Source organism: Poecilia reticulata, linkage group LG11 (assembly GCF_000633615.1).
Source record: "Poecilia reticulata strain Guanapo linkage group LG11, Guppy_female_1.0+MT, whole genome shotgun sequence".
NCBI lineage: Eukaryota > Metazoa > Chordata > Actinopteri > Cyprinodontiformes > Poeciliidae > Poecilia > Poecilia reticulata.
This window is the reverse complement of record NC_024341.1, coordinates 4,221,763-4,248,616: the sequence shown is the minus strand read 5'-3', so window position 1 is coordinate 4,248,616 and position 26,854 is coordinate 4,221,763. Positions and strand designations below refer to the sequence as shown.

The window sequence follows — 26,854 nt, the reverse complement described above, 5'->3', positions numbered from 1 at the left end:
TAATGAGAACGACTCAAAACAAATGTTTTCTTCTCCTTTTTTTAATACAAAATATTCTAAGAAAACAAGGTGGACTTCTGAATAACAAAAAAACACAAAAGATGGTATCTGCACCGAGAACGCGACAAGCGTTTCGAACCGACGGGAATGTTAGAACGCTCAGAAATGAGCGGTTACTCTGTCGATTTCCAGAAGATCGTCCATGATCTGCAAAGAGACGAAAAGAACACGTGAAAAAAAAAAAGAAGCTCCCGTTTGAGGAGAAGCGATCAGAACTCGGGCGCACTCACGATGTCCTGCGTGGTGCCGATCTTCTTGGCCAGCTCGCTGCGCTCCATGGTGCTGAGGTACACGTACTTGCTGAGGAGTTCTCCGTCCAGGACGTTCCTCACGGCGTTCTGAAGACTCCGTCTGTCGCAGTGCATCATTCTAAACAACGGCAGGAAAGGTGAAGTAATGTGTGCTGAAATTCTTTTCATTCTAGAAAGCTGAAGATAAAAAACCAAAAAAAACCAAAACAAAACCTGAAGGCTTTTGGATTGAGACCGGCGTGATGAGGCAGCAAACTGTTGAGGGCATTCTGCAACATCAGCAGGCGACGGTATGTCTTCTCAGGCATGGGAAGCAGCAGCCCAATCCCTCCGTCCAGCGTCGCTGCAGGAACCGATGTTTTCATGTTAGCAAAGAGAAGAGGAGATGCGAAAACCTTGCGGGATGAGCTGCATCTTACCAAACCACGAGATCTGCTTGTTGTCCCAGGTGAGAGCCTTCTTGCTGCCGGAGTCCAGCGATCCGCGGCACGGCATCCGCCACAACGTGTTAACGTGCGCGCCGGCGTTGAAGTCGGCTCGCCTCAGCAGGCGCATTCCTCCGAAGCTCTCTTTGGCTGCAAACACATGTCACAAGCTTAACACTTTTATTTACCGAAGTCCTGGTGTTTCAGATCAGACTGCAGCGACCCACCTTCAGGTAAATACATGTACACGAACAGGTTCTTGTCTCGATCAGACACTGTAAAAACCAGGGGGAAAAACTCAAAGGTCTGCGAGACGGAACATTTGAGCGGTCTGTTATCTAGAGGTCGTTAGGAATTTTACCCAGGAATCCAAGCTGGTTGTTGTCCACCATGAATTCAATGCTGTAGACTTCTAAGGGCTTGGCGTCCTGTTCAGACAAAATGAAACGGGTTCAATTTAACACAGCAACAGATAAGAGTTGCTGTGAGGAAGAGCCTCGGCTCACCCTGCTGACGAGCGACAGCGTCTTGCTCTCCTCCTGGTAGCGCAGCAGAGAGATGCTCTTCATCAGATCCGCTGCCAGGATGAAGTTCTTGATGCTGATCATCTGGTGGATGTAGAGCTGCGTGTCGATGAAGGCCATGCCTGTCAGGTCGTTGTCCTTCAGGACCCACAGGAAGATCTACAGGGAACACGGACGTCGTCGTCACCCTTGTTTCTGCTATTTGAAACTCTACAGCTTTCTTCTGTGTGTGTGTTTTTGGGACCTTTTGGCCAATGGCTGACACCAGGTACCCATGGCAGTGGCACAGGGCCGTCACCGGTCCCTTCTGCTCCTTTTCATATAGCACTTTAAACTTGTTCTTGGTGAGGGGCTGGCCTGGCTCTGGGACCACCTCTATCACGTCCAGGATCAGGATCTGAACACAAACAGACGCTGTGAGAGAAACAAAAGCCATGTGGCATCAAAGTTGAGTCTGCAGAGGTATGACCCGCTCACCCTCCCCCTGCAGGTGACCTCCTCCCCCTGCATCACACAGGTTCCTGCTGCGATGTAGCCTTTCAGTCCTGATACTGTCTCCTGACTCCTCAAGGCCACCGTCTTCATACAGGTCACATGCTCCCACTCCTCCAGGTCGATCCTGAAGGAGATAAGATAAAAGTGTTCAGAATACCTTTCAACTACGAATGTCGTATCTCAAAGATGAATTTTAATGCTGTTTTTTATTTAGAATAAGATCAGAGGAGATGGGGCAGGACATCTGGGATGGCGCTCTGACAAGGACCAACCATAGTCTCTGTGTCAGACCGGCCATTGTACCGTTTAAAGTCTTCCACCATCCAGCCAATATACTATATAGCATACTGCAGTGTAAACATGTATTTGGTGTAGTAGTTGTCAAAAAAAATAAAGCATACGGTTACGGAATAGACACAGGATTATAATTTCATTCGCATTACTAGCTGGAAGGAGAACACTGGAAGTCAATCGTCTTTAAGAGGCTCTGCTGGAGGCTGGCACAGAGCATCCCGATCTGTAATAGTCACCTCCTTCACTACGTCCTGGCTGGGCGAGAGAGCAGCTGAGCCAGGACGTAGTTTTGGTTGTTTATCCTTACAGCCATGAGAATACACAACTCCCAACTAATGAACTGCACTGTCTGTGGCAGATTGCACATCTGCCTCTTTGGCGTCATTGTACACTGAAATTCATATTCTTATTTCACTCTATAATTTACTGTATTTTGTGTTACTTGGGCAAAATAATTACCCTGTAAGGATCAATAAAGTGATCTGAGTCCATAGGGACTCAGAGCTTTCATGCACATTTACTTGAAGCCCAGCACAAATGTTGTCCCCCTCTAAACACTTTGTATGTGTACATATATGTTTTTCTCTTTTGAATACATTCACTTTTTCATAACTTTTTTTCTCCTTTTTGACTGGTGTCCATGAGGTTCAGCTTGACTGGAGTTGGGTGGGAAACCAGTGACTTATTTTGTATTTCTGCTTTACATGTGAACATTGATACTGATGTTCAAAAATAAAGGAAGAAATCATTAAACAAACAATAATTCAAAACCACTACAATATTTCATTCTGCTTCGAAAGTCTCAAATATTTCATCGCAAGATGGATTTGTTTATAGAGAGTAGGAGAATTGATTAAGGCCAACATGATCTACAGGTGGCAAGTTCAATCACTTAGCAAACAATAAAAAACTAGAGATTCTGGAGAAGTAAATGTGTGACTTCACCTCTTCTTTTGCACAGTAGAGTGTGAACGCACAGCAAATCAATGTTACTTCATTAACCTTGAGGTGAACCAGTCACGGTTTTAATTACTGTTGGCAGAGTTTCTAAATGAGCTGAGACCAGGATAAACTACCTCCTGGTTCCAGCTGCCCTGACTGAAATGAAGTGAGCCTGAATTAATTGTCCTCTGCCCGACTGAGGCAGCAGAGCCTTGCGGAGATGTTTTTACCTTGTGTTGGGAATGGTCTCCCAGCTAACAGGAGAGATGAGCTGGATGGAGAACTTCTCCTGCTGAGGGTTAATGTGGCGCTCGTCTGCAGAGAGGATCAGGAGAAACGGCAGGAGACGGATCAACATGCTGATTTCTACCATACATTCCAGACGTTCCTCCTCTGTTTTTAACACCAGCTCACAAGAGCTTAAAGCTTAAAGCTCACTGGATGATTAAACCAACAGAAAATGTGTGTTTTCTCCGACCTCTCTCTATGGTTTCAAACTCCTTCTCCTCTCCCGTCATTCTGGGGATGCGAGTGCACAGCTCTTTCACACTTGTGCACACAGCGTACACCTGAAATCCAACAGAAGGGAAGAAAGAAAAAAAAACTGTAGCATCAAAGAATAATCCCTTCAGAGTCGCTCGCATTGATTTTTTTTTCTTCCTCCCTTTTTGCTTTAAGAAAACTTCAAGGCCAGAAGCCTTTCATGTCGAACTTTTCAAAGCGGCTCGACCCGTGTGGCTTTATTCTGCCTCGTGTTACCGAGGCGGAGGCGTGAAAGACTGGGGAGGGTTTTATTAGTTGAATTCACACCAATGAAGCGCTTGACGCTGAGGAGCCTTACCTTGCTTTCCACGTGGTAGGAGACATAGTGCACCGTGCACCTCAGGGGGATCTTCCTGACGGGCCAGGGGGCGTCGTAGGACAGGTAGGTGGGGAGGACGCTGATCCTCAGCTCGCCCTGTGGGAGAAACGGTCAAACATGAGGTGTTTGAACGCAAAAAGATTTAAAAACCAACAACTTTAATTGCTAAAAGTACATAATTAAATGCACAAGTTAGAATTGACATTGGATTTTCTCTTAACACGCATGCACATGCGTGCATCTTGCAGCCACTACAAACTGCAAGATACACACACACCCCCAGCAATAGCTGGTTAAATCACACACTCATGTCAGCATCAATAAGCTGCTCGCATTTCTTACTCCTCATCTTAGAATAAAAACTGCTCGGTTTCCTGGAACAGTCTTGGGTTTGATGCAGATTTCCTCAAATTTTAAATGGTAAATGGACTGAACTTGTATAGCGCTTTATCCGATCATTTTTGATCACTCAAAGCACTTTACACTAGAGCCACATTCACCCATGAGCACTCACAAACGCTCAACACATTTATACACTGATACGCAGCTCGGTAGGCAACTTGGGGTTGGGTGCCTTGCCCAGGGGCACATCGACATGTGGCAGGAGGAAGCTGGAATTGAACCTGCAGCCTTCCGATCGCAAGACGACTATTCTACCCACACAGCCACAGTCACCACTGTACAATACTGCTGAGGTGCAGTTTATTCTATTAGCTTATAGTCAGCCAGCTTTATTCACTCCAGGGTAAGTTTTCATATTCATTTGGGGTGGAAATTGTTTCTACCAGAATTGCCATGTAAAATACATGGCAATGTATTTTACATGTCCATGTAAAATACATTGCCCATTTTAAGTAAGTGTTTCAATTTACTAAAATCAGGATTTATTTGGGATCATTTTCCTGTTGAAACACTCAAGTTTAACTATTTGAAGGACTTTTCTGACCATGTTCAGGAACCATCAAAGCTAAAGTAAATCGTGAACTGCATGGTGCTGGATCACCAGTACCAGAATTGTCAAATACTATTTGTTCAGCAGTGAGCACCGCTAACTAAAACGTTAGTTATGCTAGCCCTAAAGCACTAATAATAAACATTACTTCCACTGACGCTAAAGCGCTACACCACCATAATATATAGCCACCACTAATGCTAAAGTGCTACACCACCATGGGATTCAATGGAACTTTATGGTAAACCGCTACACCACCGCGGTATTTAGTGGAAGCTATAGCTAAAGCACTCTACCAACACAGTATTTAGCCAAAGCTAATGCTAAATACATGATATTTAGAAGAAGAAATGCTAAAGTGTAAAATCCTCATTGACTTTAGCAGAAGCTAATACTAAAGACCTACACCGTCACAGTATTTAGTGAGAGCTAATGCTGAAGTACTAGAACAATAAGGTATTTAGATGAAGCTAATGCTAAAGTGCTAACTTCAATTCAAATTATATCTGCCCTTCAAAGGCCAATCTAAAACACCAATTTAATTTCAACAGTTTACATGTTCAACAATGCCCTTAGGTATTATATTAATGTTTACATCTCATCCTCTACTGTCCATGTTTTACTTTGTTCCTGTATGTTTCATTTGAAATACAGATATGCAAAGAAGAGCAAAAATATCCTTCAAAATAAGATGTTTTATATTTAACGTCTTACAATTCCGCTGGATTCAATACAAAGTTACCCAAATAACAAACAGAGCACACATTTAGACTTTATAGGTAAATAAGCTGATTGATTAGCCTTTGAGACCTAGCTGAATTAAAGCGTACTGTAATCACTTTACCTGCTTGTTGAAGTAAAGGAAGCCTTTCGGACAGTTGATGTTGTGGAAGGGAGAGAAGGACTCGATGGGTCCGTCGATGCTCATGGGATGGAGCCTCAGTGCTCCTCGTGAGGTGATGAGCATCCAGTGAGGAGACGGTCCGCAGATGAATACCTGTCCCAACCAGGATGGCAAAAAGTTAAGTCTTCACATCGTGAAGTGAGGTTCCTAAATATTCTTCATGTATCTGATTCGTACCCCTGAATAACCAGAGATGTCCTCGAAGTATCTAAACCTAGAAATGCGACTTTTCACCGCCGGGCTCTCCTCCGTACCGCCGCTGTCTGTCTTCTTGTCTTTCTTCAGCTTGGATTTCTTTTCTCGGAAGTTGATGTTGTGGTGAACCTGCTCAGACGGACAGAGTCGCTGTTAACCCTGACTTCTACAAAGACGACATGTTCGCTGCTTGTAGCTCGTACTTTTTTGAAGCGAACTTTCAGGTTGTTTTGTGGCTGCTGCTGGTCGTATGGGAACGCCTCATAAATCAGAAGCTCGTTCTCCACGTACACCTAAAAAAACCGAAGGAGTTTGAAGTTATTTTTTTAGTCTAGAAATTAAAAATTGAGTGCAACCAAAGTTAAGAACTCGCCAGCAAGTATGGCCTGCTGCGATTGTTGCCCAGTGAAACCAAAGCGACTTCTTTGATCAGTGGGAACTCTCCCTGTCGAGCCACTTCCTCCTTTTTACCCTCTCCCTGAGCAGCCGATTGGCCGGAGGAACTGTCCACCAGTACTCTCTGGCCTACTGGGAAGTTCTTGACCAGGAAGACCAAACGCCAGTCTGGTAGCTGGAAAATCTGTTTTTGGAAAGACAAGAGAAGGGTCAAAAATGTTAGACCTACATGCCTGAAACCTTATGAATATTCTTTCCCTCAGTCAACTGGAAGAAAACCAGCATACCTCCATCACGCCGTTGTCCCTGATGATCACACACCAGTGGGATGGCTCTGCTTTGCTTGGGTTTCCCTCACTCGTACCAGGTGCAGGTCCGGCGGAGCCGCGGCTCATTTCCTCTTTAGCAGGTGCAGCGTTGGTGCCAGACTCTCCGTACAGCATTTCCTCCTCATCATCCACGGTGTTGCTGCACAAACATGAATGATATTCTGTAGGTTTTGCTGACTAACATTTAAGACTTTTTAAGGCCGTTACAAATGGAATTTAAGACATTTAGCATGACAGAAATGTAGGGAGAAAAAGAAAAACGCAAATAAATACATCGTATGTATTGTTGGCAATAGAAGTGGACCAATGGCAACGTTGAACATCGTCCAGACAACAAATTTGCATTTATCCATGACGGACGTTAAAAAAAAAAAAGCTGCTCAGGGTTTCCGTGAGGTTTCAACACTTCAAATTGAATTTAAGACGTGCAACATCACAAAAATGCACACAATAATGCAAATAAATAAATTGTATGGGTTGGCAACAGAAGCAAGCCAATGGTGAAGACAAATATCATTCAGTCAACTGGTGATAAATTTGCACATACCCACAATGGATGTAAAATAGCTAACCAGCTAGCTAGCTAGTTGCTGATATACCCCAATAATGGTATATCAGCGACTAGCTACAGTAGCTGCTACCACCTCTAGTCACAGGATGCAGTGAAGATGGTCTGCATGTTCATATAACAGTTAAAACAGAATGAGATTAAATAGTCCCGCCACAGCTAAATTTAAGTGACTAAAGCATTTAAAGTCAACTTATTTTTTTCCATTCAAATGAACTTCAGACATTTTAAGGTCTTAAATGAACATAGATGAATTTAAGAATTTTAGAGACTTTTTAAGGATGTGCAGACACCCTGTTAAACCAGGAGGCTTAAGGCCCAATAAAAGTGACGGGCGTTCCTACCTGAGGTCCTGGTAAACAGTCTCTGCCTCTGACTGACTCCTGGTGAGGAAGTCTTCTTTGGTGGAGGAACTCGTTTTGTTTTCTGTGGTGAACATGCCGCTGACATCTCGGTACGCGCACAGTGCGATCACACGGGATTGCTTTGGAATAGAAACAAACAGTTCGACATGACAGCGTTTAGGGCTCTAAAAGAAGTCTGCAATTCTGATGCAACTTTTAAAAACCTGATACTTCTAACCTATAACCTTCTGAAAAGAGAGAATGCTTCACTCACGGTGGAAATCTGAGGTTTCTGCAGGGCCAGTCGGTGGGTTTTTCCCATGTAGGAGTCGCTCTTCAGCACAAACATGGTGACCACGCCCTCGGCCGTCATGATGACCACGTAGGGGTCCGCCACAGAGCAATGTACGATGGGGGAGCCCAGGTCCACTGGGATAAAGTGGAGCTGTTTCACTGAAAGCCAAGCAGATTAGAAACCAGTAAGCAGGAGAAAAATCATTTCACTGGAAGGATTAAGATCCGAAGTTTGCTTAAGATCTTCCGTTCATGACTGGAGTCTTTACACGTGGAGATTTTACCTCCTTCCAGAAGTCGAAGGCCCATGGGTGAAACCTGGATGATGTACTGGTCGTCGCCGATGTTTCCAGCGAACACCGTCGGGCCCTGAGTGGCAAACCCGCTGGTGTCCAGCTCCATGATTTCCTGACCCGTTTGAAGGATCTACAAGTAAGCATTGGAGGCAAGATACCACCTGATTACTGGGCTTGTCTCATTAAGTTTTACTGAATGATAAATTGTCCCAGCAATTATTGTGATATTGTTGTTTTGAGAGCATTTTCAAGTTATACGTTGTCATTTTCATAAAATACTGGCCTAAATCTTTATTCTAAGAAGGTGACAACATACTGCTTGAAAATGATCTCAAAGACGTAAAACCGAACATAATGTGAAAAAGGCGCCTCAGCATTTACAGGTTTGTATGTATAAAAGCCTGCGTTCCTACCATGGTGGAATCCTCTCTGCTCAGAATGAGGAAGCCGTGTTTTTTGGCATCGTCCTCCATGGGAGGTTCCGTCTTCTCCTCCTCTTTCTCCGGCTCTTCTTTGTCCTTCTCGACCTCTTCACAATCCTCCTTAACTTCGGTCTTTCCTCCGTCCTCTGACTCATCACTTTTGGAGGTCTAGAAAGCGACACAATGCGGCAAGAAAAAATGAGGACAACCCTGAATTTAACATGCCAGAAAACCTCAGTCCCTTCTGAAACGACTCCTACTTTCTTGTCTTCCTTGACCTCACTCGAGACAACAGTCCACATGTCTTGGCAGCCTGGCAGCTCGAAAGTAGTGACCACCTGAGGTCGAATGCTCCTCTACGGAGAGAACGGAAGCAAAAGGAAAGGGACGATTGAAGCAGGTTTAACAAACAGCAGATGGATGCTGTATCTGGGGTGTTTACAGGCTACTCCATGGATCTCTGAGGCAGCCCTGGTAAACCCAGACTTCCCTTTAGCACCGTCGCAGGACCTGCGGCAGACGGCCCTCGCCACCGCAGGTTTTAGGACGGCGCGGCAACGCTAGTCTGGTACACGACGACGATGCAGCGACGCGGAGACAAAGGGTTTTACCTGGAGGACGGACAGCGCGCCGTTTTTACCGTAACCGGAGCACACGACGACCTCCAGGTCAGGCTCAGGGTTGCTCTGGAACTGCAGGGGGAAAAAATGGTCAATTTCAGTCCGAGTACAAAGTCTGACATTGGGATAAGGAAGTGTGTGTTTACCTCCTCCGACAGGAAGGCGGGCTCGCCCATGGAGGCATTCGCACAAGGCCCGATGTTGAGGATGCTATCACACACCTGGGGGAAAATACACACACGTTCCCTGTAAACGGTCCAACTTAAACAGAAAGTGACTTTTCAGGTGGTTCTAGTTTGTCCTTCCTTCTGCCTTTTCTACTGTTTTTGCAAATTGAAATCATGCTGGTTGCTGATGTTCTTCCACACGTCTGCCTTGCTTTTGCAATAATTCGGTGTCGTTTTGTTTTAATAACTTAAAAGAACGATTTAATTAAAAAAATTCCATATTTAATCCTGTTTAAATCTGCAGCTACTAGAGATAAAACAAAAAAGCATGAACTTTTTCACCTCAAACGAGTAGGTGGCCAGCTGGGTGCCTGACTGGGCCTCACTTCCGTACACCTCGATCTCGTCCACCTCGTCTGAAAACCACAAAGACGTCAGCCGATCAGCTCGTATAGTGCTCAGTGCTACGACGTCACATGAGGCGACGGTGGCTTTACCTGTCCAGTTGGCGGAAGACTCTACGCGCTTCTTTTTGACTGGTGGTTCCTCCTGGAAGTCATCAGCAGCCAAGTGTTAAAGTCAGAATGAAAGCTGTAAAGTCGTGGCGTATCATAGAAGCCCAACTCGCCTGCTTTTCTGCCTCTTTCTCCTTCTCTTTGTCCTGCTTGTCTTTGCCTTCCTCCGCCGGCGTCTCCTGCAGCTTCTCCGTGTACTTCAGCAGCAGCGAGTTTCCGAGGCGGGAACCGAGAAAGAGGTAGCCGGGCTCCATGGTTACCATCTGAATGAGGGAAAGAATGCAGTGACATCGAACCTTTTCTTTAAGGAAGAACGGAGGAGAACCAGCGTTGCTAGCATTTAAACCGGAGAACCTACGCATGTCGTGAGGACGCTGGCTGCTGCTTTGTCGAAGTGGAAAGCCCTCACGCTTCTCATGCCGTCTGTTATGAGTGTCAACACGTAGCTGCAAGGAAACCACAGTCGGTGAAGAATCCCAAAAGTCGCATACTTTCTAAAGACGTCTAAGGGAACTCACATTTCCCCTCCTCTCAGTGAGATCACCATCTTGTCATAGGCGATAAAGTCAGACTGAGAACAGTCCAGGGCGATCTTTACTTCTTCGTGGACACCTGTGAGTAACAAACACTTTGTTTAGAGACGATCACTGAATTTCTAAAGGTATATTTACAGCATTATACAGACTACCGATGTTAAAGCTAAAATTATTCAGGTTTCAATTGTTTTTGAAAAAAAAGATCTATTCTTCAAAAATACGTAGAGAGAACATTACAATGATCTCTTGTATCAGTTGCTGGTTTTTGGATCAAACAAACAGTCAAGGATTACAGATGAGAAGTTATAAGAAATGTCTTTATCTCCGGCTCAGTTAAAAGGATTTTAACCCGCCTGCAGCTAGTGAAAGAAGAAAACGAGGAGCAGGAATTTCAGCTGACGAGACGTAACATAAACAGAAAATTGCAAAGAAAACACCATGAAGTCAACAATTGAACAACTGAGTGCCAAATATTCAATTGATGAATTGAACAATTTAGCTTCAATTTCTTTAGCTTTAGCTTTCACATAAGCTAAAGTGGAAGCTAATTTAAGAGAATCTGATTCTGTTAAATAACTTATTGGTGAAGCACTTTAGCTTCTGCTAACTATCATGTTGGTAAACAATTTAGAATGAGCTTCAGTTAGATAACGTATTGTTGCTAAATACTGTGTTGGTGTAGCTTTAGCATTAGCAGAACCAATGTTTTTGATTACTGCTTTAGGGTTAAAGCAACTAAGTTTTTACTTAGCTGTGCCCATTGCTACATGTTAAGTTACTTGTGTGTGTGTGTGTGTGTGTGTGTGTGTGTGTGTGTGTGTGTGTGTGTGTGTGTGTGTGTGTGTGTGTGTGTGTGTGTGTGTGTGTGTGTNGTGTGTGTGTGTGTGTGTGTGTGTGTGTGTGTGTGTGTGTGTGTGTGTGTGTGTGTGTGTGTGTGTGTGTGTGTGTGTGTGTGTGTGTGTATGAGTGTTTCAAGGTTTTCCATAAGAGAGATGCTGATGGCTAAAATGTCAACCTTAAGGCTTGATGTAGCAGGTTATCTAGAAGATGTCAGTGGCTTTGTCTATCAGTACTTAACTTATTTCAACCTTTTTTTAGTTACTATATTTATTTTTTGTAAAGCAGAGACTTTTTTTTTTTTGCTCTAGTTTTTGTTTCCCCCATTTAAAAATATTCCATAATTTACAAGACTACATTGAACTCCTGGTGTTGTGTAACAGAAAAAGCCGGTTTGGCTGATTTTGCTTACGTAGAGGGAAGGATGTGGTCCCATTGGTGAGAGAATTCAGAGAGACTCCGTACGGTGGGACGCTCTGGTTCAGATACAGCAGTGAATTCACAGCAAACACAACCACACCACCTAAGAAGATGTAACAGGATCAGAACACAGAGAGGCGACAATAACTTTACCAACAAAATCCACGTGCTAATTCAGATCCTAGATTCACAAAGGTAATGATCTTCACAACAAACTGTTAGCTGAGTGAGAGGGGGAAAAAAAAAGGCTCACCGATTGGTTTGGGAACAGCCATGACTTGTGTGCAATCAAAGGGCAGGTTGCTAAGCGACCAGATGACAGGATGGACCTTCTGCATGATGTTGAGGGAGATGGCCACGATGCTGCATGTGTCCTGACGAACGGCCACGCGCCTGGGAGAGGGATCACATCACAGGAAGTGAACGTTGCGTAAAAACAGATTATAAACACGTCCAGGAGTCACAACGCCGACTCACCCCGGCCACGTCTGGTTGGGCTCATACAGAATGAGCAGCGTCGGCTCGTAGTAACCGTGAAGGAACTTCATGTCGACAATGTTGAGCAGCTTCTCGTCTAACTCGCGAACGTCGATGATGTAACTGGGCAGGAAGCTGGATTTGGGTCTGCAGACGGTTCACACAACCAATTCCAACCAATGAGAACAACCGGAGACATGGAGACACGGAGGGGGAATTCTGCTGGAAGTTCAGTCCTACCCTTCTCCTACTCCGTTCTCCTGCTCGTCGGTAAGGGTGTCCTTCCGGAACGGTAGCACCACCAGCTTGGTGCCGTAGACGAGCATGACGGCGCAGCGGTTCTCTGGGTCAACGCGGACAATCGGGATGTGGACGTTCTGTACGAAGCCGTCCTGAAGACACAAAACAACGGGACGAGTTGAACATAAAACCCATCACCTTGTGTATATCATACACAACTGGCAATTTACGAGACAGAGCAAACGCAAACTGGTGAGAAAATGGTGGAGTTTTCCATTTTTTCTGAAAGTATGGCGGGGAACTGTCTTCATCCTCCTGGAGTAAATACTTTCAACACAATTTCAACTGGAAGGCTATAGAAAGGTGTGTCTATCAGCTTTGTATAGCTAGAGACTTAATTATCTTCAGCTACTAGCAAAGTCTGGCCACAGACTCTGGTCTAATCTGACACCTTTATAATTAAAAAAATCCCTTTTGGACTCAGTCCAGCTAAGAAAAACTTGCTTACAAATGTTACATGATCTTTTGAAAAAAGATGGCTTATAATTTTTTGATTTATCTACCAAGTTTATCTGCCAAATGAAATGATGGTGTAAAAGCCATGATTTCATTTCTGTTTTTAGATTTTAAAATAAAGAACGACGCAACATATTTGCAATCAAGTGGACGGGTACATTTTCTTCTATGGGACGTTGATATTTATGGAAAATGAAATATTCTTTACTATAAGTTGTTTGGGCACGCTGTTTTGCTCTATATAGCTGACCAAAAACTAAAATAAAAATGAGATTACTAAAAAATATTACTGGTTACTTTAGTCATTCTTTTGACGAAATGTTCAACTGAAAGTTGTCCAGTCAACAGATTTTCCCACCTGAGTTATGAATCTCTGCATCTTCCCCAGAGTTATAACAAATCTGTGTTGGTCTCAAGCCCATTAAAATACACTGATATTTGTTGTTGCTATGTGACAACGTGTGGATTTAGGTGAGGTGGTGTGCTTACTCTCAGTTCTGGCTCCTCAAAGTAATGCAGCGAGAGAGTCTTGAGGTCATGAGTCCCAGTGTCGTACTCCACTACAGCCAGCTGGAGAGAGAACATGCACACATCACTTGAACTGAGCTGTTTGACAGTTTGTTTGAGCATCATTTGCTTAGGCAGTAGATACCTTTGCATCTTTAAAACTGAGAAGCAGCGCATCTCTGCTGGCCCCTATTAGCTGCACACTGGCCATGGACATGATGTTGCCAAAGACAGAAAAGGATGCCACCTGCTCCAGCTTCTCCTTACGAGTTTTAGCATCTGCAACACATTCAGAAAATCATTGTAAATGTTTTCTTCACTACTATTCATTCTTGTATTGTTGAGTGTCAGACGGACGGGCGTACCGGATGGCTTGTCAGTCTTGGAGGTGCTCTGCAATAATCACACACAAAAAATGTAAAGACACAGAACAACCCCTTTCAACAGACATTCACAAACAGGTCGAGCTGACAGCTACCTCCACATCATGGATGATCCTGTAGACGAAAAGCTGCGACGTTCCGGCGATGACCAGGTTTTTCTCCTTACTGGATATAAAGTTGCAGTAGACGGAAAACTCCACAGCGGTTGGGGTGTGGGCCTGTCTGTACACGGCATACATCCTGAGAGGTTCCCTTCAGCATCTGACAGGAGACAACAAATGTGTCAACACCTCTACTGCCCTTTTCCCACTGTTCAATTTAAATTGTTCCTCTGCTAGCATATTTACAAAACTGCTATTGCCACAGCCAGACAGTGAGCGCGTGCAAGGAAGTTGAAAGAGTACATAATGGGTTATTGGTCATTTTTATGTCATATTTTTAATATATTAATATAGTTAAGCCCTTGGTATGTCTGTAACGAAAATAAAGCAACTAGCAGCTTCAGTCGGTTCAGCTAGCATCATGCTCGTGTAGCTCAGTAGCTAGCATGTTCAGCGCTACGTCCAGGTTATCTAAGAAATTCTGAATTAAACTTATTAACGTACCTATATCCGATAAGTTATCTAAGCTTGACGCTTTATTAAGTGCCTCTTAATATACATTCAATCAGTCATATTTTTGTGTAAAAATGACTGTCAGCGCTGTTGCTAATAGCCAGGAAACCTGGCAGTTAGCTTTGTTGTGTTGCTCCCAGAGTTCTTGTTCTGCGAAGTAAGCAAAGGCATGAAGTCGTGCTGCTGCCCCCTACAGTTTAACATTTTAGAGACGTCAAAAAGCCCGAGCTCTGACATCTAGCCACAATTTACAGTTTTCAAGAGAACAAGCAAAAAAAAAAAAAAAACTATAAACACATATGAATGTTGTAGGTTATTGAATATTTTTTATTCGTCATGTCTGTAATATCTGCTTTCTTACTTTTGTACCAATGTACCTACAATAGAACCCTACAGCCTTGGCATACTTCTTAATATTCTGTGTTCTGTTCTTTCGTTTACTGAATAATATAATTTAAAAAAATCATATTCACAAAAAGATTTGTGAATATGATCTTTGCCTATTTTCCCTCCAGCTTTGGTGAAGGTCAAACTATACTTGTCCACTATTTTTCTAAGTGTACAACCAAATATTTGAAGAATTTATTTAAAGAAAAATATTTTAAAAATAATTAGCTATGCGTTTGAGCTGATCAGTTTTTGGTTACATTTCTTTACTTACAAATTAACTGAAATAAATTACTTTTTTTTCTGTAAAAAAGATAAATGATGTTCCGAGGTTTACATGTGTCCTGCCTTTTCCCCGGAATATGATGATGAACATAACTATTGCAGAATTGTGCAGATTTTGGCATGATAATGCCGCCATACTGAGGTGTCAAGTGGACCAAGCACAAGTTTTTTACCCTGTGCGAAGTCCCAGCAGGGTTGCATTAACCCTGTGTGCTTTTAGCAGTATTTTTTTATGGTTTCGGGAACTGATGGTTCAAGCAATGATTCTGTATCTTAATGTCTGACTTTTAAGACATTAGTGTATAAATCTCTGACATTCTCTCATGATTGTGACATTAGAAATATTTGTGATCGTTCTGAAAAACGGAAGTTTGATCTGATTCCATTCAGTGAGGAAAAAAAAGGTGGATATCTTTTTCTAGATTTACACATGTACGCACAAACATTCTAATATATTTTATTACACTTTATTAAACAATAGTTTATAACTATTACTGTATGAAAACTTAACTTCTTCAATTATTTAAGACTTTCTTTGCAAATGAGATGCTAAAGAAAAGTCACCGTGCTGGAAAAAAAAAAGTCCTGATTCTAATTTTAAGATTTTCATTAAAAATCAAGAACTCTACAAGAACAAAAAAATATTCGCTTGCATATTTAAAAAGTACAACTGAAAATCTGATGTAAAATGAAAAGAAATCTGAATTGCAGTCAGGGCATTCATCAAGAACAGTTAAAAACCTTAAACAGGCACTTTGAACGCTATAATAATCATCATGCCAATGGTGATACAGTCAGTACTGCAGAGTGACCAACCGGAAGCTTCACGGTACTGCTGATGTCACAAAAAAAGCACAGCTCGACTGACTTTGTTTTATTAAAATCAAGACATTCTTTCAGATTGCAGGTGATAGATGCAAGAGCTCAGAAAGTTAAAACAGAACAGATTCTGTCCCGTAAAACGGCAGAAAAGCACAAATGTGTGTCTTTATGGCAAAGATTCATCTTGACTGTGTTTGCCCTAAGCCAGACTGTCAGCCGTTTTGTTAACATTACAATCAAAATTTTGGGATTTTCTTATGCTCAGTAGAATTGTGCTCAGAGATGCAGAAACAGATAAAAAGAAGAAAGAAAAAACTACTTAAAAAGTAATATTTAAGACACTTAAACACCTGCACCAATTAAGCCCATTTCCCCCCAAATGGACCTCCTACAAAGAGAAGCAAGTTCATTCTTGGATTTCAGTTTGGGTTCATTTATTTTCAACCTAGTCATTGTTTTACTTTCATGCTCGTAGCGCAAAATGCGAGTAATGAATTACCCTGCTTAAAAGAAACCTGTTTCTTCAGGTGAGCTGTGTCGGCATTGTCAGTTGAACAGTTCCCATGGAAACGGATTGAAATAAGTGCAAGGTTGCGTTAAAGATCAGACCATAATAAGCCATAGTGTGTAGAGAAGACATGTCCAGCATTGCATTATTACGAGTCTTTCAGTTTCAGCGACTTGGTGTTTTTTAAATCGTACGTCACTGAAACAATGAAGGCAAAAACAAAACAGGTTTCAGACTTGATAAAGGGTTGATTGTCACCGATTAAGCCTCCAAAACTAAGGCCATTTAAACATAAAAATGCACTTCTTAAATCATGGTAAACAACAAAAACACCCTCTGCTTAGCGGTAGATTCTCTGGCACGTGATGAGGTATTCTGGGAACGCCTGCGTGTCGTTGAAGATGACGAACATGGTGGGTTTGGTGATGTCGTCGGTCACGCTGTCGTATCGGAGGGGAATATCTCCCGTCTCCTTCAGCGGTGCGGTCTTCATCGAGTGGCAGCCTTTGGTGAAGTCTCCGGTTAGAACCTTGGAGGCGAATATAAACTTGTATCCGTCGGCGTTCGGGGGCGAGTACTGATCCTGGACGGACAGAGCAGAGTTGACGGCGAAGTACACTCCCTGACCGTAGACCGTGGCTGTGCAGGGGAAGAAAAGATGATAAAAATACAGGACATATGCGACCTTCAGGAACAGACACACATCACGAGAAAGGTTTGAGATGTACCGTTCTTCCCGCAGAAGCTTCTGTTAAACCCATGAACACAGATCTCCTTCACACTCCCCTCACTCGTCCCGTGGTACAGAACCCGTTCGACTACCGGCTGAGTGGAATGCTGCAGTACGCTCGCCTTCTTCAGCTTGTACTGATTGTACAGCAGTCGGTTCATGAGTTTTTCCACCTGGACGACCAAAAAACAACAACAAAAAAACCCCTCTTTATTCCAGAAACGTCACATAAATTTGCCACCAGGTGTCGTCTTCATCACCTGTATGATTCGGATTTTGCTGTGGTACTCTTGTATGGTGCTGTAGAAATTCTTCACCACTTCCTGGAACTCCTCGGACTCTTCGTCGATTTTGGTCGCATCAGGCAGGTGGGACAGGAGAGAATATTCCTCCTCTGTTATAAAAAGATTTAGGATGAAAATCAATCGCCGCCATCACTTAGCAACAATGACATAAAGCTGGAAAAACAGACTAAAGGCAGGCAAGGACAACCAGATGGGTGTTATCATCAGCAATACAGCACATAAAATAAAAGCTTTTAAAGTAATTATACCTCAAAGTATATGTTTGTGTTTTTATTAGGCTACTTAAACTGTTTTAGCTATGTCGTTTTATCAGTTTGTTCAAAATAGAAAACTAGCGGTGCCAGTCTTCCTTTCATCATTCACTTTAACAATATTTTTATGTTCTTTGAAGGCAAAGTAATTTTATTTACTTACTTTCTAAAAGGAACAATTTTCAAATCCCTTACATCAATTCAGAATTATATAAGAAAACCCATAACATGCAACTCAAACAATCTACCATTAAACTGTTTTGACTAGAGAGACACATAAAAACATCCCACTGTTTTCCAATCACTAAACGCAGCACACTCAAGAGTTAAGAGACTGTGCTGATAACTCTCTTCAGTGTAGACAACATTATGGAGTGTGGAAGACAAAAGTACTCATTTTCAGTTTCTGTAAGGTGCTTAAAAATGAAATCAGGAGAAGAATATGCAGCTACAGTGGATCCAATGCCTATTCAGTATTTGCAGCCATTTCAGTGAAACTTAATCAAAATTTGATCCTGAGGTGGAATGCTACCTCACACGCCATTGGCTGGCATTTTCAAACCAGCCAATCCAGGAGTTCTTTTAATTTTCTTTAGCACTGAGCAGAGATCAGGAAGACTGTAGATATTAGCTTCTGTGGCAGTGTCAAGATGATTACCACACTGTGTACATTAATGCATATTAAAGTATGTTTGGTGTTTGAATGATTAGAATAGTCAGTCATAAGCATTCATAGAGAAAGTGTCAAGTATTCATGGATGTCATCTATTCACGGGAGGATCAGACACTAACCCCTGTGAATACCGAGGGTCCACTGTATCTAAAAGAAAACTGTCTTTACTATGACACGTCGACAAGATGCCTGTAGTTCAGTCAGGCTGCAGGACGGCGAGACGGCAAGACATTCAGAAGAAATGAGGAGGGTGGGAAGTTTTGCTTGGGTCAAACAGCTGTCTGCTGTTTTAGTAAAACACCACTATAAAATGCTAATACCAGTTTAAAAGGCCAACTCTCCAATCTCTATTGACTCAAAGAAATGTTATATATATGATTTGGGTGTTGACTTGTCCGGACACCCCAAAAATGGCCCACAGTTACCTGGTACATCCTGGGTCACATCCCCCAACTCCAGCAGCTTCCTGGAGATTTTCACCGACTTCCCAGAAGCGATGTTATATTCCTGCATCTTCTCAAAGTTGATAATGTGGGGTTGATTGTCGAACAAAATGTCAACTTTCTTAAGCTTCATCCTCCAGGCGTTCTCAATAAATACTATAGCGTCCGTAGAGTAAGCTTTTGCCTTTGAGGTGATCGGGTTGTGATGAACCCACTGAACAGTCTTCAGGATTTCTTTGTCCGATACGGCGTTAGAGATATTCTCCAGCAGCAGCTTCACATCAGAAATTGCTGCGGTCACGTAATCCTTAAACCCAGAAACGGCAATGATGGTTCCCTGAACCTGAACGTCCACTGCGTGCTTCCGCTTGATAACCTCCAAACATTTTGTGTGGTAATCAGTCATGGTTTTGACGGTCCTGTGCTCCACCTTCTCCTCAACCTGCCTCTGGTTCACCTTCTTGTTGAAAGCGATGTCGACCCGAATCAGGTCACAGCTGTACCCGGCAAACACGTGGAGCTGAAGGGTGTTGGCCGCCTTCAGTGCGTTCTCGAAGGACAGATCGACGCTTTGCTGCCGAGCTACCTGCTGGCTGTTGCCTGAAGGACTATTGGAGTGTTCTTCTCGAATCACTTTCTTGGAGAGCTCCAAGGCTTTTTGAAGCTGTTCCTCTTCGTCCTGCTGGGACCACTGGTTCGCCTCCATAGAGTACTGGATGGCTAAGGAGAGCTGGGCCTCTTCCTCCAGGCTGCTGCCTAGAACTCCCTGAGACAGATACGTACTCGGCAAATTTTGATCAGATAAAGGCTGGGGGCTTTGGATGTCTGTCACGTCCTGATCCGCTAACGCGCCCTGTTCCTCGGCGGTGTACAGATCTAAATTGTCCATGTCATTAAACTGGTCTGGAGCGGGCACCCCGTCTTCCTGGCATTTATCGACGGTTGAGACGATTCTCTTGGCCTCCGCCAGAAGACCTGAAAGGAGGGGGACGGATTCAGTGACACCGTGGTGAAAGAAATGAGCTGATGAGGAAGGAAGCTAGTACCTGTGTTTGTGGCTCCATTAGAGTCTGTCTGCATTGAGTCTGCCTTCAGCTCAGGGGCAGAGCCGTTCACACACCCCTTCTGAATGTTTTTCTGAGATAGCATCTTCCACGCACTTTCAAAAATGTCCTGGAACATAAAGGGAAATGTCAATTCATTTTCTCCATCTTCATTAGCAGTATTTGATTCAGTCTGTATGATGTCTATGGAATAATCTGACTGTGTATAAATCGGATCTGTCTGGAAAATAAAAGAGTCAATGTAAAGCTATTAAAAGCCAGAGTAGAAACTGCAATCTTGGGTAAGCTGATACACCTCTTAGAACGTATTGGTTGTGATTTCCATGTTTAGTCGGCCCCACTTTGATTTTTACCACAAAAACAGGACCGGCAAAGCTGCACCACGTCTGTATGTTGGTGTTTCTTCAAAGAGAAATCTTGCCAGCTTTAATTATTCAAGACCTCTGGATTATTATACATTTCTGAGTTAGAACTTGCTTAAACTGGTGATATGATTTTATTCTCGTATTATTTTGACTGTTTTGACTGCTGTTAAAATAATACGTGATATTTTTGCAATATCACAACTTCATTCTTGTTATCAAGAAAAAAAAAGTGGTCCGACTCAAATATTCCATGAAAGAGTTGACATCACTCTGAACCATGGAAACCCAATGAGTGCACTGATGGAAAAAAAAATCTTATTTAAAATTTTTTTTCTCAAAAACTAAAAATTTTAATTAATCAATAAAATCAATTGACTGCCCAACCCCAGTTTGTGGTATTTAAAAAAAAAATCAACATTCAAGTTAATAGAGGCGAAGTTTCAAAGCTTCTAATTTATACTGACAAAAAAACCACTATGCTGAAGGTGAGACTCATTCAGAAAACTGAGCAGCCTCTACATTCTGTATACTGGAAGATGTTGCCTCAGGCTGTAACGTAGAATGGATCAGAACCAGTAGAACCAGCTGGCTGAGAGAGCGAGGGGAAGCTTGGAGCTGCATAACTTGAAAAGCACGAGAGTTCAAAACGTTTTGCTTCATGGAGCTACCTGGTGCGGCAGCGGCTCCCAGGGGACGTACTTCAGGCTGATGAACACCTGAAACTTCGTCTCCATCTCGTTCAGAATGCTCCTGCACTCCTTCTCGTCTAAAAAGCGAGTCACGCCCGGGACGTTCACAGTGATGATTCTGGTGCAGATTGACGACACCACTCCCTGCAGGACCTCCTCCGCCATTTGGCATGCAACAGCTTGACCGTGGATCTAGCGAATTCGCCAAAAACGGACATGAAATATGAAACAATTTAGTTTTTTCTAATTTACTGACGTTCTTGTTCCCCTACATACCTTGAGACCACAATTCTCTTCGCCCTCCAGTGGAAAAATGGACACCTGATCCATGTCGGCCAGCAGCTGGTGGCAGTGAATCTGGACGTACTTGAGCATGCCGGGCTCCATGGTGAGGAGTGCCTCCCTTTCGATGGGTGTGGTCAGAAACTGCACGACGGCGGCCTGCTTGTCGTTCTCCATGCCTTTCAGGGTCAGGACGTCTATGCTGCCGGGGTGCTCCGACGACTTCGTTGACATGAAACCCAGAGTCTGCAGGAAGTCGGACCACTCCCTGCAGCACAGCAGCGCCTCCTGCTCCGACTCCAGAGGAACACTGAACTCACACACCTGGGATTTTAAAAAGATACCCGCCTGGTCGGCGACCTTTTTGCTCAGGGAGGTTACAGACACGGTCGAATCGGACACGACAAATAAAGCAGACAGTCTCCTTTGAGTCAACGCTTGTAGTAAATGGTTCTTCACATCTTCTCTTTCGAGGAACAGAGCCACCTCTGGACCGACAGTAAAACGAGTCTCTGCTATGCTCCCGAAAAAGCGTGAGATCGAGTCTTTTATCTGCTCCAGTTCCAGTTTGTTCGGTCCTGAAACATGAACGCCGTCGTCTTTGATTTGGATGCTAAAACTTGGATGGGCCTTCTGCACATCTTGTTGAATGCTGTTCTTTTGAAACCAAGCAAGTTTTATTCGGTCTGTGAAGGGGATATGGCACGAGTGTGTTTCTATTTCCACAGTTTGATCCTCCATGACTGCCTCCTCCACCTCCACCATGCTGGCAGCAGGTGGTTCCTGAATGCTGTGTGGCATCTCAGCAGGGGGTGACGGCTCTGCATCGACTGGAAGCGGACTAGTCTGCATCTCCACATTTTCCACTTCCACCAAGTCAGTGTCTGTGACATCTTGGCTCTCAGTTACAGAGTCTTGTGTCGCAGGTTGAAGGAAGTCAAAGTAAGCCTTCACTACGAGTTCGGTGTCGTTCACTTTGTGTTGAAGACGTAGGACGCAGTCCACAGCTGACGAGAGAACACAGTAATTACATTTATACATCGAGTTATGGAGCTACTTATTCCACTTCAGTCTCTTCACTTTCTACCATCTTATACAAGGTTTCACAAACTCAAATTTAAGACTTTTTAATGCCATTAAGAATGTAATTTAAGACCTGCATTGTGACAGAAATGTACAAAATAAAAATCACAAATAATTAAATTGTATGGGTTGGTAACAGAAGTCAGAAAATGGTCATGATGAACATCATCCAGTCAACTTTTGATACATTTCTAGTGACCCATGATGAACTTTAAAAAAAAGCTAGCTAACTTTACCCCTGCTACCCAGACAGCTAGCTAGCTGTCAATAAGGCAAGGGTGAAACTAGCTAACTTTACCCCTGCAAGAGAGACAGCCAGCTGTAAGGCCAACCAGCAAGGGTAAAGCTAGCCTGCTTTACCCTTGCTAGGTAGCTAGCTAGCATATTATAGCAGCTAGTTATCGCACAATTAAATCTTTTGCTAAGAAAAAAAATATAGTCATCAGAAGGTGACACAGCGTACAACTTACACTCGTAATATGCAAAGGTCACCTTGGCCGTTCCCTCAGAGAGCATGGTGACCTCCTTCACCCGCTGGTTCCCGCCCCTTTCGCTCTCAAAGTACAACCTGAGCAGATCTGGTGAGGTACCCGGGTGCATGTTCTCCAACAACACTGAGTCCGTTTGCTCAATCTGTTCCAGAGTTACCTCTGACCCATCCAGTTTTCTCTTGGAGATCCTGGTCCTTAGAGTCTGGAAATCTAAAAATAACAACAACAAAGAAACAGAAGTTGATTTAGTCATCCATGATCCATGCAGATTAGTTTTTTGCATGCATCATCTCTGAACAGAGGTAAAATACTCTCTTTTGACCTTTAGACAAGGGTTGGCTGAGATGGATGAGGACAAAGTCTTTTTCTGGAGACGGGATCAGAGTGTAGTCCGTCACGTTCAGGTCCATCATGTTTTCCACGTACAGCTCTATCATCTCAGTGCTGGTGTAGGGGTTGACACCCCTCAGCAGAAGCCTGCACCGATCCTTCGACGGAGGCTTTCTTACGCTCAGCTCAGAGTTATGCACTACGTGATGCCCTTTCGACAGAACTCTGGCTGCAGCTGTCGATGGGATAAAAGCAGAAGGAAAAGAAATGAGCATACGGTAAGTGAGTAACAAATGTACACACTGCCTAAAGTCAAGTGGTTCTAGGACGTATGGACTGGTAATGTTTAATGCTAATTAACTTATTAGAGAGAACAACTTATGTTTGCAAGTATTGTAGCGACAGGATGTTGCCACTGGCACAAACCACAAAGAAGAAGACAACAGGAAGTAGTTGGAGGATAATGGCGCTGCATGCTTTTTAGTGACTTATTGTGTGTGATTTTAATTGCACTTATTTAATGGATACACCGCGCAATTGCAAAAACGCAGTATGATTGTGAAACTGCTGGCACCAATTGACTGGACCTCTGTTGAAGTAGTTCACGTTCAGTTTTACATCATAAAGGTTGCATTATGTAAAAACTAAAGCTGTTGCCTAGTGTTTTCTTTAGGTGCAAAGTGATAAATATAAAAATATGTTAATTTGGAAAATCCTCTTTTAAGATCCGTCATTAAGTGTTTCAAGAATAAACTAAAATTGCACAAGAAAAGGAACATTTCAATGAGTGACTCATGAATTTTGTAGATATTTTTTGCACAGTTCTAGTGCTGCCAATGGTGCAGTTGCCATTTTACGACTTCCGGCAGGATTTCCAGGAAATTTCACTTGCCTTCTGCATCTTCGAAACACAGCGTGGCGCGGTTCTGCTTGATCTCCACGGACTCGAGCGGACCTCCTCCAGAGCGACGCTTGTTCTCAAAGTAGAGGTAGAGCAGCTCCTCGTCTATGTTTCCAGGAAGCTCCAACACCTCCACCGTCCTGCCCTCTGGGTTCTTGCCAGACATCCTAAAAAAGAAAATAAAGAAACTAACAGTCTGTATACTTGACATCAGAATTGTATATCGATTCATACAGGTTTATGTTGTTGCAAGAACTTCATTTTCATTTCATTTTTTCCATTTATAAACTTAATTTTTATTGAGGTTTCTGGGCGCATTTCTCAGAAATATCTTCACCACCGAAATGACATGAGGTTAAGCATGTTGAAGGCTTTGAGACCAGCTGTCCTGGTAACCAACACTTACATTAAACAAACTAAAAAACACCCTGGATTTTAGTCTTTAAAACTTTAGACACACATAAACAGTTCTCTTACTATTGATTAATCACTTATTGAGAGGTAATCATGATTTCCATTTGTCATTGTTTTAAAGGTCACAGCTGTAAAATGCATCAAATTTCGCAAAATCAATGTGTATAAAATTGCAGTTAAAAAATGCCATGCATTAAGTTCTGTTATTTTATTAATATATTTGGCCCCCAGATTGGACTTTGACCATCTTTTATACCCACATCTGATATTGATCTGATTGAGGGAATTGTGATGGTGAAAAAGAAAGAGTGGAGATGAAAATGTGGGTTAATCATAAACAATATCTGCAATGTCATGTTTTCTAAATATCTAATATAGTGTGCAGCAATGAAAGCTGGCTTTTCGACATGGAAAACAATCCTCAAAACGCTTGTTTTGCCACTGTTGTGCACTTTGAAAGTGAACTTACGAATTTAAAACGTTGCCTACTTTATAAAATAATTAATAACTTGTGCTTATTTATTTTTATATATATCCTACACATTCCACATGATAAAACATCGTTTGGGAAATTGTCAATTTTCTTTTACAGATGTAAACTCAACAGAGCACAACTTTTATTGAGGCCATTAGAAAAGAAAAATATTGTTGCCATGGAGAACTCTACTTCTATCCCTCCAGGAAAACATTTTATGTTAATTTCACATAGTTAAAATTAAAAACTTGAATATTGCCTTAAGTTAAAAAAGTTGTTAAATTTGCCAGGGAAACAGATTGTAACAGTTTCCATAATTTATTTGGCAGAAAATTTAGCAAAAATGATCTTAAAGGCCATTATATTTATTTATATATATATATGTCCTTGAAACTGGAGAAATACCAGGGCCTCAGAGAGGAACTGGAAAAGACCTGGAAGGTGAAGACCACAGTGGTGCCTGTGGTCATCGGGGCYCTCGGGGCAGTCACCCCCAAACTGGAGCAGTGGCTAAAACAGATCCCAGGAAMAACATCAGACATCTCAGTCCAGAAATGTGCAGTTCTAGGCACATGCAAGATACTGGAGGAACCCTCAAGTTCCCAGGCCTCTGGTAGAGACCCGAACTCAGAGGATGAAACAGACCACCCACGGAGGGTGAGAAGGGGATTTTTTTTTGCTTTTTTATTTATATATAATTCTAATCCTACATTCTAATGATTCTAATCCTACATCACATCTTGCTTGACTTAATTTCATGTATGGTCTTTTTATCGTCTGTCGTGACTAAATAAATGTGTTTATGAAGGAGTTTTTTGGATAAATAAATTATTTTTCTGCAATCTGTGAAGAAATGTTTTTATGCTACATCATTGTGACTACTTGGTAATAACTGAACTGATTAAATTTTCGTATATATCTTACTGTTCAAACCATCAGCACACTGACTGCAGGTTAACAGTGGAAATTCTGCTAAAACCTGGTGTGATGCATATGTTGCCCGTATTTCACACGGTACTTTACATTGTCACGGATTAAATATCGGTGTTGACCATCAGTGATTACAATCATGGAATGATGAGACGGGTTTAAAAATGCTAAGAACCTTCCAGAAAATGTTCCACCTCACTTTCTACTCTACACTTCTTTTACTGCATTTAGGTTTTCCTTCCCGTCGCCAGTAATAAATCCAGCCAGGGCCTACACACTGCAGCAGGTTACTCAGCCTGATACTTACAGGAAGTCTTATCAGGAACATTGTTTCAGAGCCAAAATGCCACTCTACCACTTTAGCTTGTTATACCGCCGCTGACAGCGCTGGTGTGACGCACTTTTTAATTTAAATTGTAGTTTACCTAAAGTGTATACACTATGACTTAGCGCCGTCGTTTTACAAGCTTTAAAGTGAAAGCTGGAGCTCTTGTAGCTTCTAGAAACTAGCTTGAAGGCACTATAAAAGACTGCGTGTTGCTGTTTTTTTCATAAAACGGCTGCAAAATAAGAAAAGGCCATTTTCCAAAGGCGGTTAGGCCAACATTTTGGAGACTTTCTTACCTGTGCTACAAAGAAAACATTGACTTTCATCAGACAGTGGTGCGCTTCCTTGTTTTGCTGCTTGTTGAACTCTAATGGCGTCATCAGCCCGTCGCTGCGTATTAAAGGAGCGCCGCCAGTTTCTGAACTGCGTTGTTCTCAGTTGTTCAGACCGTAAGGAGAAACTCTGATACATGGATAAACTCACCGTAAAAGTATGGACTTCACGAAGTTTAACTAAATTTAAAGGTGTTTATTTATAAGTCTATTTACCCCGTCACCCTCCTGCTCCTCAAAGTCGTTTTAATGTAAAATACAAGGCAAAAAGGTCCATTTTACAGGTGCATATCGATAAATTATCATTAAAAATTCATTCATTTCAGTCATTTCTTTCAGTAATTCAATTCAGAATCTTAAAAATATATATTTTAATTCCAC

At 42.6% G+C, this 26,854-nt stretch overlaps 2 protein-coding genes across 2 annotated transcripts; both read right to left on the bottom strand.

The window, feature by feature from the left end:
* Positions 1-23: 23 nt before the first annotated feature.
* cpsf1 (cleavage and polyadenylation specific factor 1) lies at positions 24-14,547 on the bottom strand. Its single transcript, XM_008421374.2, has 38 exons — positions 14,377-14,547; positions 13,867-14,032; positions 13,754-13,781; positions 13,534-13,667; positions 13,371-13,451; positions 12,366-12,517; positions 12,126-12,272; positions 11,902-12,041; positions 11,641-11,751; positions 10,374-10,467; positions 10,214-10,301; positions 9,969-10,118; positions 9,838-9,889; positions 9,683-9,756; positions 9,320-9,394; positions 9,165-9,245; positions 8,814-8,909; positions 8,545-8,721; positions 8,120-8,261; positions 7,816-7,994; positions 7,542-7,681; positions 6,588-6,768; positions 6,278-6,484; positions 6,108-6,197; positions 5,887-6,033; positions 5,650-5,802; positions 3,833-3,949; positions 3,470-3,560; positions 3,222-3,306; positions 1,738-1,879; positions 1,505-1,657; positions 1,243-1,419; positions 1,098-1,164; positions 964-1,011; positions 731-886; positions 525-654; positions 291-429; positions 24-207 (listed from the first exon to the last, which is right to left on the bottom strand). The coding sequence occupies exons 2-38, from the start codon at positions 14,008-14,010 to the stop codon at positions 160-162; spliced, it is 4,416 nt and encodes a 1,471-aa protein (XP_008419596.1). The 5' UTR covers positions 14,011-14,032; positions 14,377-14,547; the 3' UTR covers positions 24-159.
* A 1,369-nt stretch (positions 14,548-15,916) lies between these two features.
* Positions 15,917-26,545, bottom strand: parp10 (poly(ADP-ribose) polymerase family member 10). Its single transcript, XM_008421373.1, has 11 exons — positions 26,438-26,545; positions 23,986-24,161; positions 23,086-23,328; positions 22,743-22,973; positions 21,184-22,196; positions 20,887-21,099; positions 19,836-19,962; positions 18,772-19,764; positions 17,378-17,511; positions 17,116-17,290; positions 15,917-17,026 (listed from the first exon to the last, which is right to left on the bottom strand). Exons 2-11 carry the CDS (start codon positions 24,158-24,160, stop codon positions 16,728-16,730), a joined length of 3,603 nt encoding a protein of 1,200 aa, XP_008419595.1. The 5' UTR covers position 24,161; positions 26,438-26,545; the 3' UTR covers positions 15,917-16,727.
* Positions 26,546-26,854: the final 309 nt, after the last annotated feature.

What these genes read in the sequence shown, in the direction of transcription:
- cpsf1 (XM_008421374.2), bottom strand. Translation starts at nt 14,010, where the DNA reads ATGTATGCCGTGTACAGACAGGCCCACACCCCAACCGCTGTGGAGTTT. An exon ending in TGGCCACCTACTCGTTTGAG is followed by an intron (nt 9,395 to 9,682) that starts GTGAAAAAGTTC and finishes ATTTTCCCCCAG; the next exon opens with GTGTGTGATAGCATCCTCAA. An exon ending in TCGGCACCACGCAGGACATC is followed by an intron (nt 208 to 290) that starts GTGAGTGCGCCC and finishes GTCTCTTTGCAG; the next exon opens with ATCATGGACGATCTTCTGGA.
- parp10 (XM_008421373.1), bottom strand. Translation starts at nt 24,160, where the DNA reads ATGTCTGGCAAGAACCCAGAGGGCAGGACGGTGGAGGTGTTGGAGCTT. An exon ending in GTGTTTCGAAGATGCAGAAG is followed by an intron (nt 23,329 to 23,985) that starts GCAAGTGAAATT and finishes TCCCATCGACAG; the next exon opens with CTGCAGCCAGAGTTCTGTCG. An exon ending in AAGAGAATTGTGGTCTCAAG is followed by an intron (nt 21,100 to 21,183) that starts GTATGTAGGGGA and finishes CGAATTCGCTAG; the next exon opens with ATCCACGGTCAAGCTGTTGC.